This window comes from Hippichthys cyanospilos, chromosome 8 (genome assembly GCF_059441005.1).
Source record: "Hippichthys cyanospilos isolate Australia breed blue-spotted pipefish chromosome 8, RoL_Hcya_1.0, whole genome shotgun sequence".
In the NCBI taxonomy this organism is placed as follows: domain Eukaryota; kingdom Metazoa; phylum Chordata; class Actinopteri; order Syngnathiformes; family Syngnathidae; genus Hippichthys; species Hippichthys cyanospilos.
This window is the reverse complement of record NC_142376.1, coordinates 6,119,946-6,137,839: the sequence shown is the minus strand read 5'-3', so window position 1 is coordinate 6,137,839 and position 17,894 is coordinate 6,119,946. Positions and strand designations below refer to the sequence as shown.

Here is a 17,894-nt window from a genome sequence, read left to right as displayed (position 1 = left end):
GTGAAATATGAATCAGACTGCTATATTTCGAGCAGCGGGGTGCATTGATCTTATGGATTTCATCAAGGTTGAAAATAACAATCAGTGGCGTTTATGAAGCTAAAATGGGCATTATTTTTCACGTACGCTAACTGATATGTTGTCCTCTCAACTCTTACTGGAACCAGGTGTTCACATGATAGTCCTCTTGTCGTCTTATCTGTCGCGCACACGCGCGCACGCGGACGCACGCACCTACGTAACAGGCCGTCCGTTTGTCCGTCCGCCGCCGTCGCCGTCGTCCTTTAGTTCCCTCTGCCTTGCTGAGTCACATGTCCGCCCACGTCCGGCCTTCCAGTCACATCCACTCCTTTATCAGACACAAATGATAACGGTGTTCCATTTTTAGCCACCGTAGCACACGGACACAGGGAAATACCTCGGTGTTCTACCTATGCGCAGATAAGTTTCGGTCCTTCCCGTTTGGAATTTGCATGCTTTCCTCCCGTGTTCAAAAACATGCAACTTTACTTCTGAATTGTCAATGTGACCACCAGCACAATGCAGACTTGTTCAACCCTTATGCAGTATTTTGAAACAAGACAGTAGGGAGCTGAAATTTCACCCGAATGGTGACAATATGTCAAAGTTCAACACGGCACGGCCACTTAGTTATCACACTGCCAGTAGTGTGCCATCCCTTGGGTGAAACACTGCGAGAATAACGTGGGAGGAAGTGACCCAAAAATCGTCAAAATACTGCACGTGTTAAATGGGGGAATACAGCAAACCTGGTGTATGTACACCTATCAAAAATAGATGGGTTAACATGCTGTTTTAGTCACCTAAAGACGTGTTTAGAAATCTCTAGAGAGCCCAGGTATCGACCCCCAAGTACTTGTTTACAGTAAGGCTGTGAGGGGAAAAAGTCGACCTGGTCGGGTAGTCCATTCTATAACTGGGTAGACTAAAAACCACTGCCGAGAATCTCCGCTGGAGCCATATTTGTGTCACTTTTCTACAAGGACCTTTCTTGCAAGTGTACTGCGATTAAAAAAAAAAATCCACAAGGAAGCAAGGAATTGTTTCAACTTTATTTTTAAGAATGGGAAAAAATGACAAAGCTGGGTTAGTCAACTTTAAAAATAATTATACTAAAATTTGCCGCCTCAAAGCTCCAGTGGACCCACGTTTGCTCTGCCGAGCAGATCCGATTTGTGCATGTTAAAAAAAATTGAACAATAAATGGATTAAATATTATAACAATAAAGAATACCTTTGATATAAATCTCAGTAATATATCACTAGTTTGGAATCCTTTTTAACTGAAAAAGTGTAAAAAATAATGTTCAATAATTTAAAAGTAGCAAAGAGATATCACAGCAGCACTTTAAAAAAAACCAAAAAGGATGCAACAACTGTCTTGAAATACGCCTCCATTTCTTGCCTTTTTGCACCACTGAGTGTCTGAATGGCTGATGCCATTTGTGTGCTTAAAAATACATATTGATTTAGAAGTTAGCAAGCTTTCATTGAATTAAAGAAAGTACTTCCCAAAATGTAGCTCGGTTTTAGGTGCTCAAATTTGAACCGATCTGCTTGTCAAGAAGAAGAAGAAGACAAACAGGAAGTTCTTGACCCAGCAGCTCCACTCTCATGTTATTGTTGCAATATCATTGGTAAGTGAATTTAAAGGCACTATTACATGCGTAATTTACATATAACATGATGTATGTGTGAACTCAAGGGTCATTAATGTTTTTTGACCTTAATTAATCATCGCTAATGCGCTAATGCTAACTTCCATTACTAACCAGTTTCAGTTAGCATCAGCAAACTTTGTTGGTATCTAAAAATTCAAAACCTTAGCCTTCATTTGCTGTATTTTGTTAAATCAAGCGGAAAGGAGTGTTTGAAACTAGCGGGCATAGAATTAGTTGGATGACTACTAAAAATTGTGCATTTTTATTTCCTCTTGAAAGGGATTTTAGAAAGTATGTGTCCCTAATGTTGTGTCCAGTGAGCTGGAGCGTTTGCATGTCTTTGGCTCAGAGTTGCATCAGCCTGAGCGGCACAGACGTGCAGCTTTGCCTCACAACTCTTTCACTTCTGACACCTTTGCACACCAAAGAATAAATAAAGAATTGAGGTCAAGGCTAAAATGTTTACTATCGCAAAAAAAAAAAAAGATTAGGTCTCTTAAATTAAGTCAAACTATACAGGCTGACTTTAAAATTGTTTTGTAATTGTGCAAGAAAATTGGGTGTATCGTGCAATTCAAGTAAATAAACTAAACAATTAAACCACTAGTAAGTTTTTTAAATATAATAAGAAAAGGCATTGAAATGTTTATTGGTCATTTTATGAATAGATTTTTTTCTGAAAGATAAAAAATATTTTATTTCTTGAAAAACCACACAAAAATAGATTTTTTATATTTATTATTTCACCTGAAAATTTGCTTTTTTATTTCTATATTTTCTGCCATTTTTATAAACATTATAATAAATATAATAATAATAATATAGAAAAAATTATTACTAACTAGTATAGTTGAGTTTACAGTGTAAAATTCAATAACTAAGTACTGTACATGGAACTGGTAACTTCTGAAAACATGCACAATAGTGAGTCATTCTTCTTGTTAACAGATTGTGATGTAACAATGGGGCTAATTTACATGATCCCACCCCCACACTGAATTTTTTCACCCATAATTTTGCATCTAGAACGTGTGAAGATCAAAATTTGAAAAAATACTGATTTATAGTGAACACTTTTACCAGAAATGGCTTGCCAAAAATCTGTATTTAACCCACACAACTCCAAAAATGATTTGTAATTGCCTATAGATAAACATGTAAAACATGCCAAATTTCAAAATGCAACAATTCTGAAATTCCTATGTGATTGCAGCTGGACTTGCGAAATTTTGTGTTCGAAACCAATCATTGTCCAAATTTTGGACCATATAAAACCATTATAATTACAATTTTTGAGAAGCATTTTAATAGGATTTATTACATTGATTTTCCTGTGATTTTTGCAAAATTCCATTGAGCGGCGGTCAAACTATGTCAGTAAAAAGAAAATTCTTTGTTGACTTGTGTTTCACTTCAAAACAGTAGGTGGCAGTAGATGGCTATGTCATCATCACTCACGGACTACAAAGACAGACTATACCATTTTTAAATATTTTGTGGGTGTTATTAAATATAACCCACTATGTACGGTTGGAACTGATGCTACTGAACAATTTGAGTGCTTGAAAAGAAAAAAAAATCATGAATAACTTTAATTATTATGCCTATAAACGCAATTACAAAATTAGGAAAGAAAATGCAACATGTATAGTTTGCAAAGTGTGTGCACAAGGGTTAATCATAAAACATGGGCCGGATTAAACCCATTTGCGGGCCACTTCTGGCCCGCGGGCCGTAGGTTTGATGCCCCTGGTTTAAATCCAAATCAACGTGAAACTTCCGACACAATCTCCAAACAATATCCAACACGATCTACAAACGGCGTCCGACTCAATCTAACGGCATGAAAAATCAACCCCCCAAAAAAAATCCATCCTAATCTTGAAAAAACATCCAAAATTATCTCCAACCTTCACCAAAACAACATCCAATCTCCGTCACACATCTTTCAGGGCGGGTTGCATAAGCCAAGGCACATGTTTCACAATCTGAGAGAAAAAAAAAAAAACGGTCTGAGCAGGCACACACACAAACACACACCTTATCAGAGCCGCGTCACCCGCGGCAACGCGCCCGGTTGCTGCTCACATGATCAAAGCGAAGTGTTGAAAAGCGTCGTTGAGTTGACTTACTTTCACGCCTTTTTACCTTCTTTGATGCATCGCGTTGTGATGCTTTGTCTTGTTTAACTTGCTCTACAATTGCATCAAAACGGATCCCGGCTTGACGAAAAATATCGCGCGCAGAATGAGCTTCGCTGTCTTGCTGAGACAAAATGGACACAATGTGGACACAAATGTCAAAAGGTTAAGATGTTGAAATATGTGCCAATCCTTGTTAGATCCCCTTTCCAACGATACCATTTTTATGCAGATTGACCATGTATTTCGGAGTTCAAATATTGAGGCCACGCCCCTTTTCCCCATGTTGTGTCATCCTTATCAACAAGTACGCCATTGTCTGATTTGATTTCAGAGTTTACGGGTGATTTATTTTGTCCACCCTTTGAGCTTTTACATCAAAGGTATTTAACATCAAAGGGAAAGCATTGAAAGAAGGCAGGGGGGAGCTGAAATTTCACCCAGATGGTGACATCATGTTAAATTTCAAGATGGCACAACCACTTAGTTATCACATTAGCAGAATCCCAATCCCTTGGCAAAAAAAAAACAGTGGGATATTTTTTGGAAAAAAGGAGCCAAAAATGGTCAAAATGCCGCACAAGGGTTAATTTGAAAATTGGAACTAAGCCGATTCGGATTTGAATGAAATATAATGTACTTGTTGATAGTGATGATGCAACGTGAAATCTCAACTTTTAGGTCAATGGGAGAAGCGGTTCAGGGGGTACATTTTTGAAAATGGGTGTGGCCCAAATTTTGGAACCCTACATTTCAAAAACTACTTGACCAATCTTTACAAAACATTAATGGTTGGAAAGGGAAGATTTGCACTTATTTTAATATATTTTTAATTAATATTCTTACCTCGTTATTTTGTCAAGATTACGTGATCCTTTTTCATTTAATAATCGATTATAAACAGAAAAAAACATGTCTTCATTTTTAGCCTTTCTTTAAAATGTTTTTTGCAATATTGACGATGCCAAAGTTTTCCACGATTTAATTGCTCATTTGGTCCATAATGTCAGAAAATCAGCAAACGTGTTGATTGCTCTTTTTGCAAAAGTAAAAGTACAAGTTTAAAATGTTTTTTTTGGACTTAATAATAATAATGAGTCTGCTTTTTTAAGACTACAAAAATATAGAAATATTTCCAGGTACGAGACTGACGCGATGAACATTTCAACAATTTTAGCTCTCTAAACGATTAATGGGTGAAAATATTTATAAATTAATTATGAACAAATTAATTAAATATTTTTAATAAATTAATATTTACGAATTAATATCAGTAAATATTTATAGATGAATTCTACATCAATTATAACTCATAAATATATAATTCCTATTTATAAATTAATCAAATTAATTAATTAATTATAAATTAATTATAGATTAATTATAAATTAATCAAATTAATTAATTTATAAATGAATGAGTTTATAATTCGATATCTATAAATTAATTTACTTATTTAAAGTGAATTTCAATGTGGATATATTCAGATTTAAAATGCGCTATATATAACACAGCCAGTTTGCACAGGAAAAACAAAAATCCAAATTATGTTTGATTGACACAGTCGTCAGACAATCGTCTGATTTTGATTTCGACTCTACTTTGGTGGAAAGAAATGAGTATAATAATATGATAATGATCGATGAAACTGCGCATGCATCATTATACAATCGTGATACAATAGAAATATGTGAAATATAAATCTTAAGGTGCATACAGCAAAATAGTCCAATTGGATTGAATTGTTCACGGACTCATTTTGCTCATTGTTTGTGTCTGATAGTATTATAGTAAATAAAAAAACTGCAAGTTTCAAGAGGAAAAAAATGACACGTATGGAAAAAAAAGTTGCAGTGAAGTTCCCTTAAATATAAACCGCCGTTAAGGAAGTTGCGGTTTATCCTACAGTTGGATGCGGTAAGTCCAAAGCGTTGTGTTTTTTTTTTTTCTTTTCCTAGCAGAAGCATCAAATATTTCCGGTAAAAAGTGCTAAATATATAGAAAATTGTATTTTGCCCGATAAACGTCCACGTCACCTTCTTGGTGGACCAGCCAAGACACCGACTGGCATTTATGTTTATTTGTAAGCGCAATTCCGATATTACTCAGAGAAGAAAATGATCATTTCATCAAAATGACAATAACTCACAAACTTATCTTTTGTGTCTTTAAATCAACTTAAAGTGCGTCATTCATTTGAAACAAGGAGCAATTGTTAATTGACAAGTTCCAAACATAGAATTGACAATGAATCCACGTACTGTGAAGGGGAAAGTGGGCGGGGCCTGTCCTCCGGGTTCGGGTTCACCTGTCAACCTCCCTCTTGCTCAACCCAGCTGCAGCTGTGAAGACCAAGAAAGAGATGAGTCAGCAAATTTAGCTGACACAAGCTCCAACAGGCTTACTGAGAAATTTTGCCCCCAAAAAGTGCATTCATCAACTAAAAAAAGGTTACCAAATGCAAAACCCGCAAATCTACTGAGACTTCAACTCGAATGACCATTGGATTGCTCCCTGGTTAAAAAAAACAAACAACCAAAAAAAACTATACATAAGCCACACTACACTAGAAGCCCCAGGGCTCAAATCATGAGAAAAAAGTTGCAGTGTAGAGTTTGAAATTCATGGTAATTAGAATACAGTATATCTCAATCTGATGTAGTGAAAATGCATCATTCATTTCATCATTTATTTCATATTAATGCTGGGCGATAATATCGATATATTGCGTTACTAAAGTGACGCAATACGCGTATTGCAATACAACTTTCCGTTTCCCATACAAGCCGCATTAGCCTACAAGCCGCAGGGTTCAAATCATGAGACATATTTTACGTTTTTTTCACATTACAAAGTGGAATACTCTGTTTTTTTTCCCCCTTGTTACTGTATTTTTCCCGCTTTACGGCATCAACAAAATTCCAAAATTCAAACTTGGCGTGAGTCGCACCGTGCTCATACGTCAATATACGCGTTACTGCAAGTGTCAATAAGAAGCTGGTTTTCTATTGGTCGGCGTCACGGCATCCCTGTGATGCTGGTCTGCTATCGGTCGGCGTCACGGTGTCACTAAGATGCCGATATGCTAAAAACCTGATCTCGTGTGAGTGCTTACGATATCGTATTTGCTGTCGGTCCCAAGATTGCTAGTGATGTTAAAGGAATAAGTAAGAAAATGATCAGTATGGAAAGGAAGCGGGACATAATCAAGAAATATGAAGGCTAGGCTAGGCTAGGCTAGGCTAAGCTAGGGAATATGGCCGTAACTAGCTCAACTCACGTCACTCCAAAGGTAAATAAAATTTCATTTTTCCTTTATACATTTTTCATTTTTGATGTTACTCAATTACATACATGTATATTACATAAGTGGTACTTACAATAATTTTGTTTTACTAATTTTTCATATATTTATATATATAAAATTTTGATGTTTTTACCTGGGCCTTTGAACGCATTTGCTAATTACCATAGGTTTCCATTTCCCGCCGTTAATATATGCCATTGATTGATTGATTTATTTTACAAACATTGCCCAATAACGCAATACGTATCGCAATACACCTTTAACCCTAACACCAACCCTTCCAATATTTTGAAATCCACTTTAAGACACAATATCCAGCACTAACACATATACACGTATGTGTGATATGAATCAACTTTCAACAAGTGTTGAGTATTACAGCGTTTGTGTAGGTTACAAGTTAGTCTAAAAGTGAAAAAAATAAGAAAGTGCAACAACATTGCCCAATATCGCAATACATAGCGCAATACACCTTTAACCCTAACCCTTCCAATATTTTGAAATCCATTTTAAGACACAATACCCAGCACTAATACATATACACGTAATGTACACGACATGACTTTGATGAAATGTTACAGTCCCATTTTCATGGCATGGGGCCATGTATTTATTGTGAGGCTGTACAAAAGCAATGCGTCACTGTGAATTGCTGTGATTGTGCAGCGATAAGAAATTTCAGCCGTCTGCCACACGGCTGATCAAAGTCCTCATTTCCAGAAAGTGGCACTACAAAAACAACAACCTTGTGGCGTGGGCCATCTCAGATATTCAGGTACTTTCCACTCCTTAAGGTGGTGCCTCTCGATGATATTTTGCAAATTTCCCCTAAGGAAAGAGGAAAATCTTTCATGGGGCTGACAAAAAATAAGGTTGTTATCATAGAAATTGTTTAAGTAAATGTAATAGTGTATTTTTTGAACATTAATAAAAGAAAAAAAGCAATATGAATCAACTTTCAACAACTGTTGAGTATTACAGCGTTTGTGGAGGTTACAAGTTAGTCTGAAAGTGAAAAAAATATTTTAATATATTGAATAATTAAATATTTATGTATATTAATATGTGCACTATTTGCATGTGTATATATATATATATATATATATATATATATATATATATATATATATATATATATATATATATATATATATATATATATATATATGCATGCACATGGTGCATATATTAATATACATAAATATTTAAATATAAAGAAATAAATAAATATTTAATTAAAAATTACAATTAGAAAATATAATACAAAAATACAAAAAAGATTGACTAATTCTCAAGTTCAAGCTTCATAAAAACAAAAATAATTTAAGTTTAAAATCATGGCAATGTTTTTGACAAATCTTTCAAGATTTTTTTTCTGAAAAAAAAATTGGAGTGGCTCTTATTAAAAAAAGGAACTAGCAGTTTTGATGTGATTTTCTCTAGAAAAAAAACATTTTACCGTTCATTTTTCATGAGTAAATATTTTTTTTTTTTAATTTTTCAAGAAGCTTTTAGTTTTTCAAACAAAAAAAAGAACCAGCATTTTTTAAAAGTAAAAAGTTTAAAGTGAGTCGTTTCACTCATTTCCATACATAACTTTATTCGTGAGAAAATTTCACGTCCTATCGTCACTGATATGGATTGAAAACACATGTAAACAGGGGGGTGAAAAAAAAAAGGTGATTTATTTCCATTACTAGTTGCCCGCGAGGTTGTTTTTACAAGCTGTCAAAATGAGCTAAAACCTCATTGCGTCTTACTGGAAATGTTTCGTGTGCGTGGTGAAACGCTCGCGCCACGGTGAGGCTTAGCGGTCGCTGAGGTTCATTTGCTCCTCTGCTCCCGGCTTCATTTTTTTTTTTTTTCTCTTTTTTTAACTTTGTCTTCCTCTTGCGCTGCGAGCGCACTTCGCACAGGGAAAGATGACACATCCTCCTTTTCTTTTTTTATTTTTTATTTTTTTCCATCTACTGTATGCATCAAAGAGCATTTCAAACAACAGATGTTGAACTTTGATGCATCCCCAGTACGCCCTTGACTTCATTTGAAACAAACGAGATTTAAGAATTGAGTCGATCCTCATTGAAGAAAAAAACGTTTTTAGAAAGTTTTTGGGGGATAGTGTGTCGTTTTTCCTCGCACTGAAAAGTAATGATAATGAATTTGATTCGTTCATAAAACGTGGGTATTTTTTTTTAAATTGCTTCCGTTTTTTCTACTCAACTCAAGTATAGAAAAATATGATGAGAAAACATACTTGTCGTAACTTTTTAGTTTTTATGAAAATGATAAAATGGGTAAAAGTTTTCTTTTTGAGTGAACCAGAAATTTGGATGAGAAATAGCTACAAATAAATTGATTAATTAATTTAAAAAAAATAAATAAAGAATCAAAGTTCAAAGTTCAAAGTTTGCTTTATTGTCAATTCTACCACATGTGCAAGGACAGGCAGAGAATTGAAATTTCGTGACTCTCTAACCTTAGTGGCAAGTAAAAATGAGCTAAAGAAAAGTAAATATATATAAAAATAGACAACTGTAAAATCTGACAATATCTATGAACGAAACACAAAATAAAAACAGGTGTGCATGGTTGTGCAAAAAGGGATGGTTATATAAAATGACTAGATGACTATTTATAAATGACTGTTATAAGTGACTATAAAGTACCTGTTATAAAGTGCCTATTGTAAAGTGACTGTGAGTAAAGTGACTGTTGCTTATGAAATGGAGTGGGACTGGGAAGTTGTATTTATTTTTCAGGAAAATATTTTTAAATATTTTTTTCTTTTTTTAAGAAACTGGGAGCTTTTACTTTTACAAGGGAAAAAAGTAGCATTTTGGAAAGGAAAATATCCAAGCTCATGTACCAGTAATGTTAAAAGTGCATGTTTTGAAAATGTTCTAAAACTTTTGTAGCAAGCATGTTTGCATAGTGGCACACTTGAGTTTCTCTTTATCATTATGGTCCTACAAATGTGACTCCAACATTGAGTGTTCACACACATTAACCCCTGAGGGAAAAATTTGACCCAACTCTGGCTTTTTGGTGTTTTAATGTGTGGTATCACAGCATACAAAAAACACTAGGAGGCTAAAATATTGCATAGATTGTCCAAATATGATGACTTTCAATATGCCACGCCGCCGTTCTTTCTAGATGCTTGCAAATGGGAAGTCGAGAGGTACATCCTATAAGTGTCAAATTTGGCCCATGTTGGTCTCATTTACTGCCATTCGAAATTGGAAATGCTGTATTGTCAATTTTGGACATATCGAAAACCCGATGTTTTTTCATGCATTTCGCTTAATTTTTGCATTAATCCTTTCAACGGCAACTCCCGAACGGGGTGCAATAGAAATTTTGGAGTTGACGCCCCAAGTTACGACATTTTTAAGCCTTTCAATGACTTCGATGATTGGTTTAGCCTGGGCTCCCATTATGCAAAAGTCTTCAAAAGTCATAACACTGTTATTAATTATAACAAAATGAATATTCATATTTCAATTTCATAAATATACAGCATAGTTAATTTTGCTACTATGGTATTTTTACAATTTTAAGACCCCCCCCCAAAAAAAAAAAAAAAAAATCATTACAAATGTATGGACAAGGCTGATGCCACTGAACAATATGAGGGGTTGAAAGTAAATATATATTCACATTTGATAATAAGGCCAGGCTAGTGAAAAATCCCCGGACACCCAGAGGTTAAAGCCGTAATAAAGTATTCAGGTCACGCAGATGAGGGCTGTTGTAGAACATTCAAATGTGGACGTAAGTTCGGTGAATTCCAGGTTTGGCCAAAAGTACCTACCCGCCCATTCCCACTAATGCCAAAAGAAGACCAAACCGGTTTTAAGATGCAAAAATATGATAACAAAAAAAAAGAAAAAAAAAACAATGTCGCATCTTGAGACGTTATTTTGTTTATCTAATTCAATAAAACATGATTGGAATGATTGTTTGTTTGCTCATACTGTCAAATGATACGTTTTACACTTATAAAGAATGCAAAGGGGGCAAAAGGGCTGTTTTTGGTGAAAAAATATATTGGAGGGAGGAAAAGTGTTTTTTTTTTAAAGAAAAAAATCATTTTGATGACAATTGTCTTGTTTCTATTTGGAATCTTTTTATCTATTTTTTTTAATATCCTATTGACAGTAATATGTAAAATACTACCAAAAAATTGAAACTACTGGATTTTAAAATAGATATAGTAAATTAAATATTATTAGTTTTCAGAATATTATATTATATTATATTATATTATATTATATTATATTATATTATATTATATTATATTATATTATATTATATTATATTATATTATATTACATTATATTATACAAATACAAATCTTAATTTTTATTGTTTGCAATGTTTTGTATTCTATACAGAATACATTTCAGAAAAAAATGAAGTAAGTGCCGACTATTATCGAAGAGATTGTATGATTGCAATAACAATGTAATAACAACGTCATTACGCCAGCAACTCCCACGTTATTCACAATATCTTGCAGGCTACATTGCTTACATTTTCTCTTTACAATTATATCGCTTCCTTGCAAGTAATGCAGAACAAAGGTCATAACACTGTAAAAATCGGACTTCATCTCAAGGACAAGAAGACGAAATGAACGAGATAAAAAAATGCATGGCTGTCTTGTTATCTTCAACGCGAAACAACATAGAAGGCCAATTTATCGTATTTCCCCACGCAAATGTCTTAAATTCCAAAAGGCGTCAAAAGGCAAACGTGAAAGGGGACTTGGCAGTTGGGGAAATACTTGTGACACTTTTCAAACCTCAGAAAGGGAAACTACAAAACTCTCAAACTATGAATAGCGCACATGTGACACTTTGGTGTTTTCATGCACGATAGCTTGATTTGCTACGTTTAGTACATTTGGCTTGCTCGTATTACCCCTCATGCGGTATTTTGACCATTTTTGGATCATTTTCTTCCACATTGTTCCGGCAATATTTTAGCCAAGGGATGGCACATTCCTGATAGCGTGATAACAAAGTGGCCGTGCCATGTTGAACTTTGACGTGCGTGACCATGTGGGTGAAATTTCAGCTCCCTAGTGTCTTCTTTCATCGCTTTCACTTAGATGACGAAATACTGCACGAGTGTTACAACCGAATATTGCCTTCTTGTAAATTAATGTCACTGTGAATTGAATTGTGTTCAAGGTTTTAATTAATAACAGTAGTTAGCGTACGTCTATTAAGATTATCAGATCGTCAATATAATTCAGCAGTTACCCTTGACACCTTAACTGTTGGAATATGTACTCTCTTGTTTGAACAGTGCTTGGATGAGCATTAGACAGTGTTCCTTTTGTCCGACTGTGACAGTGTGTGTGTGTGTGTGTGTGTGTGTCTATACGAGAGTGCGCTTATGAGACATGCCCGGGCGTATTCTCAGTCACTCGGGTCAATCACTCAGTCACTGGGTGCACAGTGCACGCAGCAAAGGAAAAGGAGGGCAATGAGTATTTTGTAGTATGCAATGCTGTGCTAACATACTAACCCCCCACCCCCCACCTCAAAACAGGCCCACTTTTGTTTGTCTAAAATGATTTATGTGCTCTGGAGCCTTCAAAGAGCATCTTATCGAACACCACAGATTACAACTACAGTGAACCCGCCTGTGTTTTGTGCATGGCTTCTTGGGACTTTTTTTTGTGGGTCTAATAAGAACCTAGGCTACTAAATTCTATGTTGAAAAGCAAAACTAGAGGGTTGAATTTTGAAACATTTCTGACTCAGTAGAAACGTTCACCCTGGTGAGAATGGAATGTAAAATTCTCACCGTAAAATGCATCCATCCATGCATTTTTGAGAGCCGCTTAGGCTCACAAGGGTCGCAGGCTTGCTGGTGCCTATCCCAACAGGCTTCAGGCAGTAGGTGGGGGACACTCTGAACTGGTTTCCAGCCAATCGCAGGGCACAAAGGGACAAACAGCCATTCACACCTAAGGACAATCTATTATGTCCAATTCACCTGCCACGCATGTTTTGGAAGTGTGGGAGGAAGCAAGATTACTCTGAGAGACCTGAGTGGGCTTGGGGAGAACATGCAAACTCCACAAAAGAAAGCCGGAGCCAGGTGGATTTGAACTCAGGTCCCTGAACTGTGAGCCGCACCTGTAAAAACAAGTCCAAAAAATGACCAGATTGACTTCAATAAGGCTGCGTCAAAGGACAATAGAAGACTTCCTGTTGGTTTTACAATATAGCATTCTGAGACTTTTTTGTGGGGCTCCTCATTATTGACAATTCGACCAAGTTCCATGCGGCTAAGTAAAACTGACTTCTGGGGCTGATTTTTTTTCACTCATCAAGTTTGCAGAAATGGCTAAAATGGCGGCTTCGCACAAAAATACAGACATCCTGCATAATATCCGCCGTAGCTTTTTGCAACTATTTTGTGGGTCTTGTCATGAGCATAATAGCTACCAAAGCCAAACTAGGTTTTGAGTTTCAGTTTTAAAAAGTCAAATTTGTCATTGAAAGACTATAAAAAACTACCAAAAGGACCCTAACAAGGCTTCTTCAAAGGAGAATAGCCAACTTCCTGTTGATGGCTTCTTGAGACTTTTTTTGTGGGTCTACTCATCCTTGACACGTCTACCAAATTTCATTCTACAAAGTGAAACTGATTTCCGGGGCTAATTTTTTTTAGTTTGCCTAGATAGCTAAAAAAGACCATTTAAAAACTTGCTATGTCATTTCTGCCACAACTTATTGAGACATTTTTTGTGAGTCTTGTAACGATGATGATAGCAACCAAATTAGCAAAGCAAAGTTTTGTATGCCAGTTTCAGGCACAGCAATTTCCACATGGTTGTTTGCATCAACAACTGAAAATAATTGCTAGATGGACCGCAGTAAGACTCAAAGTAAAATAGCAGACTTCCTGTTAATTTTACAACATGGCTTCTGGAGACATTTTTTGTGGATCTTCTCATTATTAACATGTCTTTCAAAGTGAGAATCATCTGGATAAAACGGTCGCTTTATACGAACACGTCTAGCTTACCATTTTATCTTTGCCACGTTTTATTAAAACTTTTTTTTTGTGGGTCTACTCGTGAATTTTGCAAAGACAATCTAGGTTCAGGATTTACTGTTTCAAAATAGAGTTTGTGATTGAAGTTTTGCAAAAAAAAAAAAAAAAAAAGACCACATTGACCAAAAATGAGGCTGTTTCAAAGTAAAATAGCGGACTTCCTGTTGATTTTACAACAAAGGTTCTTGAGACTTTTTTGTTGGTTTTCTCTTTATTGACAGGTCTACCAAATTTCATGTCGCTGAGTGGAACTGGCTTCAGGGGCTCGATTTTTTAAATCATCTGTGAGGAAATGTTTACCTAAATGAATAAAACGGCGGCTTCATACCAAAACGGTAAACTTATTGAAACGTTTTTTTCTGTGGGTCTACTCATGATAATCAGAGCTACCAAATTTCACTTTGCAAAGCCAAACGCAGGATTTTCAGTTTCAAAATACTTTGTGATTGAAGGACTGCAAAATATGACCAAATTGACCCAAATTAGACTGTTTTAAAAGAAAATAGCAGGCTTCCTGTTGATAATACAACATAGCTTCATGAGACTTTTTTATGGGTCTCCTTTTTATTGACATGTCTACCAAATTTCATTTTGCTAAGTACAACTGGCTTCTGGGGCTGAATTTTTGAAATCACCCAAGAGGAGAAGTTTGCTTCAGTAGCTAAAACGACAGCTTTATAACCAAACGCTCATCCCTAAAAACGCAATTCAGAGTGAATGCTTTATGGTAGCATGATGTGCATTTTAGCGGAAATGAAACAGAAACGAAAAGACAGGATTTCTGACAGTTAGCACACATGACTTGTGTAGAGGCATGGCACCCTTTTTTTTTTTTTTTTTAAATCATCCTCATCATCTGCTGCATGAGTCATTGCCGGCACGTCGTCGTGTTACAGTAACTTGACCCTCTACACTTGTCTACTTCCTGCCCGTCGCCGACCCTTGCAAAATAAAAACAGTTTGGGCGTTGTCTACTTTTGATTGTCAAATTTACGGTTGCGATCGAACCTTTGGAAGTGTTTTCTCGTTGAGAAAGCGAAGCACACACACTCTTTTGTGGTTATTCAAGAGAGCTCAAGAAGGGCAACGTGGTTAATCTTTAAACAAGTTCAATAAAACAGCTTCATTTGGTAGCAAGTGTTAGATAAGACACCACACTGACCATATTAATGATAAAAAACACAAAAAACATTATAAACAATGTTTTTTTTCCTGACGATTTTTGCATTAGACTAAATGAATGAAAAATTTAATTTAAGGAACAGAAAAATGTTCTTCGCTGTATATAAACAATATTTCCACGTGACAATCTGGCTTAATTGCCTGCATACAGTGGACCCCCACGTTACAACGTCCCTGATCCTGGAATACTGAGTTTTTTCATTCCCTCTTTATGACATTTTCCCGGTTAAGCGACAAAAACAACTGTCATGACCCTAGGGGGTTGGCTGTATTTGTGTTTTTTTTGCCTCCATCTGCTGGCGTTTTTAGATAATTACGCTTATTTACTATTACCGTCTAACTGCTTCCATGCAACGCGTGACTACCATGCTGGTCTGCTATTGATCGGCGTCTCCTCACAGAGATGTTGGTCTGCTATTGGTCGGCCTCCCTCGTTTCAAAATGGCGGAACAGTAAAGCTTTGTTCGATTGTGAGTGGTTACAAAAGCATATTTATAGTACATTTTGCGGCTAAATTCAAAGTTGAAAGGGTTAGCCATGGGTCCCAAGATTGCCAGCGATGTTAAAGAGAAAAAGTAAGAAGATGATTTATATGCTGGAGATAACCCTTATTAGGGAATATGGGCATAACAAGCCGCACTTAAAGGTAAATAAATCCTTTCTATATTTTTTATTTATGATGTTTTCTGATTGTATACATGTATATTATATATACGTAGCACTTACTATACTATTTTGGTACCAGTTTTTAATATGTATGTAAAATTTTGATGTTTTTACCCAGGGTTCTAAACGCATCAGCTATTTAACATAGGTTTGGATTGCCCGTCATACGACGAATTCACCTTACGATCCTAACCGCGGAACGGATTAATGCAGTAACACTAAAAAACAGGAATATCACAAAATAGTGAGTAGATGCACAAACTATAAGTCATTCATTTTGCTAAATTTCCATTGGTCCTTTGAGGACATACTGCTCCTACTCAAAGTCAAATTTGCCCAATTCAAAGTGTGGTACGACTGCCACTGGTAGTATGCAGGCTCCACCTAGTGGTACATCTCTCTATTGCATTTTGCGATACTCATATGTCTTCTTTAGTTAATTTGGGTATCCCACATTTCAAAAAAACAACACCGGTAATGTAGCTGCTAATGGGAGTGTTGATGTCAAACGATGCGGACATATCATGCGGTGCATTCAAATGCAGTTGGTCATTTCAAACTCAAGTTAGCCAAGCCTATAATAGATTTATTTAATATTTAAAGTTCTGTCCTGTCCAAGCTGCAATGTGTTGATCTTTGAGGGGATTTGATACACTTACGAGTCCAAAAAAAACAGAGAAAACTCACATGCACACACATCAATAATTAGACTTTAAAAAACAACAACAAAACTACAAAAATGCAGGTTAATTATTTGTTGTCCATATTTAAAATGTAGTTTCACTCTGCAAGTTGATACATTCTGAGAGCAAAACTTTGGAAGCAATCGACTTTTAAGACGCAAATAAAGTGCTGTGTATGTCCAGCTATTTACTATGTCAACATGACAGCGTGAAACCAGTAATTTGCTCGTAAAACTTCTTCAACATGACCTTATTGAAGACACGCTGTGCCAACCGCTGAGACAATCACACGTGTCGGCCATGTGACCTACTTGAGTGTTTTCCTCTTTTTCTTCTGCAGAAAAACTTTACATTACACACAATTATCTTCAAATGTGAGCAGTCATCATTTCCTGCGCGGCAACTGACTCGCTGGCTCACTTCTGCTAAACGGCTGGAAATGAGAAGCTCGCAGAGCTTTATAGGCGGACAGATATAACTAAGCACCTTTCACACAGCCGCACACACACACACACGTGTTTGATGACATGCCTACTATCCTGGTTGTGAAACAGCTGTGCCGGGCCTACTGGACTTGCAACACGTTTGTGTATTTTTGATGGGAAATTCAAAGGCCTTCGACTGTATTGTGTGCACTTGAAGATGTTCACGTTTTGGCTTATTTTAAACCTTGTGCACACTTTGCAAACTTTACACATTGCATTCTTCTCCTCATTTTGTAAATGATTTTATAGCCGTAATCGGTTATTGATAAATATTTTTTTCCTTTCAACCACGCAAATTGCTCAGTGGCATCAGTTCTATCCATAAATATGTAGGTTGCAATTATTAACACCCACAAAAAAATAAAAATGGTATAGTCTGTTGTTGTAGTCTGTGATTATGACACTTTAATACATAGCCATTAACTGGTCTTGACTGCCACCTACTGTCTTGAGGTGAAACACAAGTCAACAAAGAATTTTCTTTTTGCTGACATAGTTTGACTGCCGCGCAACGGAATGCTGCAAAAATCGCAGGAAAATCAATGTCATAAATCCTGTTAAATTGCATCTCAAAAATTGTAATTAGAATGGTTTTATATTGTCCAAAATTTGGACAATTATTATTTTTGTACACAAAATCTCGCACGCCGAGCTGCAATCGCATT

General features: G+C 35.9%; 1 protein-coding gene across 9 annotated transcripts in view; it reads right to left on the bottom strand.

The window, feature by feature from the left end:
* Positions 1-17,894, bottom strand: part of LOC148419940 (uncharacterized) — a 62,998-nt gene that overhangs the window by 1,334 nt on the left and 43,770 nt on the right. The window contains exons 4-8 of one of the 9 annotated variants that reach the window (XM_088422178.1): positions 13,198-13,288; positions 12,954-13,066; positions 7,876-7,958; positions 6,085-6,165; positions 127-349 (exon numbers count right to left, since the gene is read on the bottom strand). In XM_088422178.1, coding sequence (XP_088278304.1) covers positions 6,128-6,165; positions 7,876-7,958; positions 12,954-13,066; positions 13,198-13,288 — 325 coding nt within the window. In that variant the 3' untranslated portion in view covers positions 127-349; positions 6,085-6,127. Of the gene's footprint in view, positions 1-126; positions 350-6,084; positions 6,166-7,875; positions 7,959-12,953; positions 13,289-17,894 lie in introns of all 9 variants that reach the window. The other 8 variants (XM_088422177.1, XR_015866471.1, XR_015866470.1 and 5 more) reach the window with 8 other exon arrangements.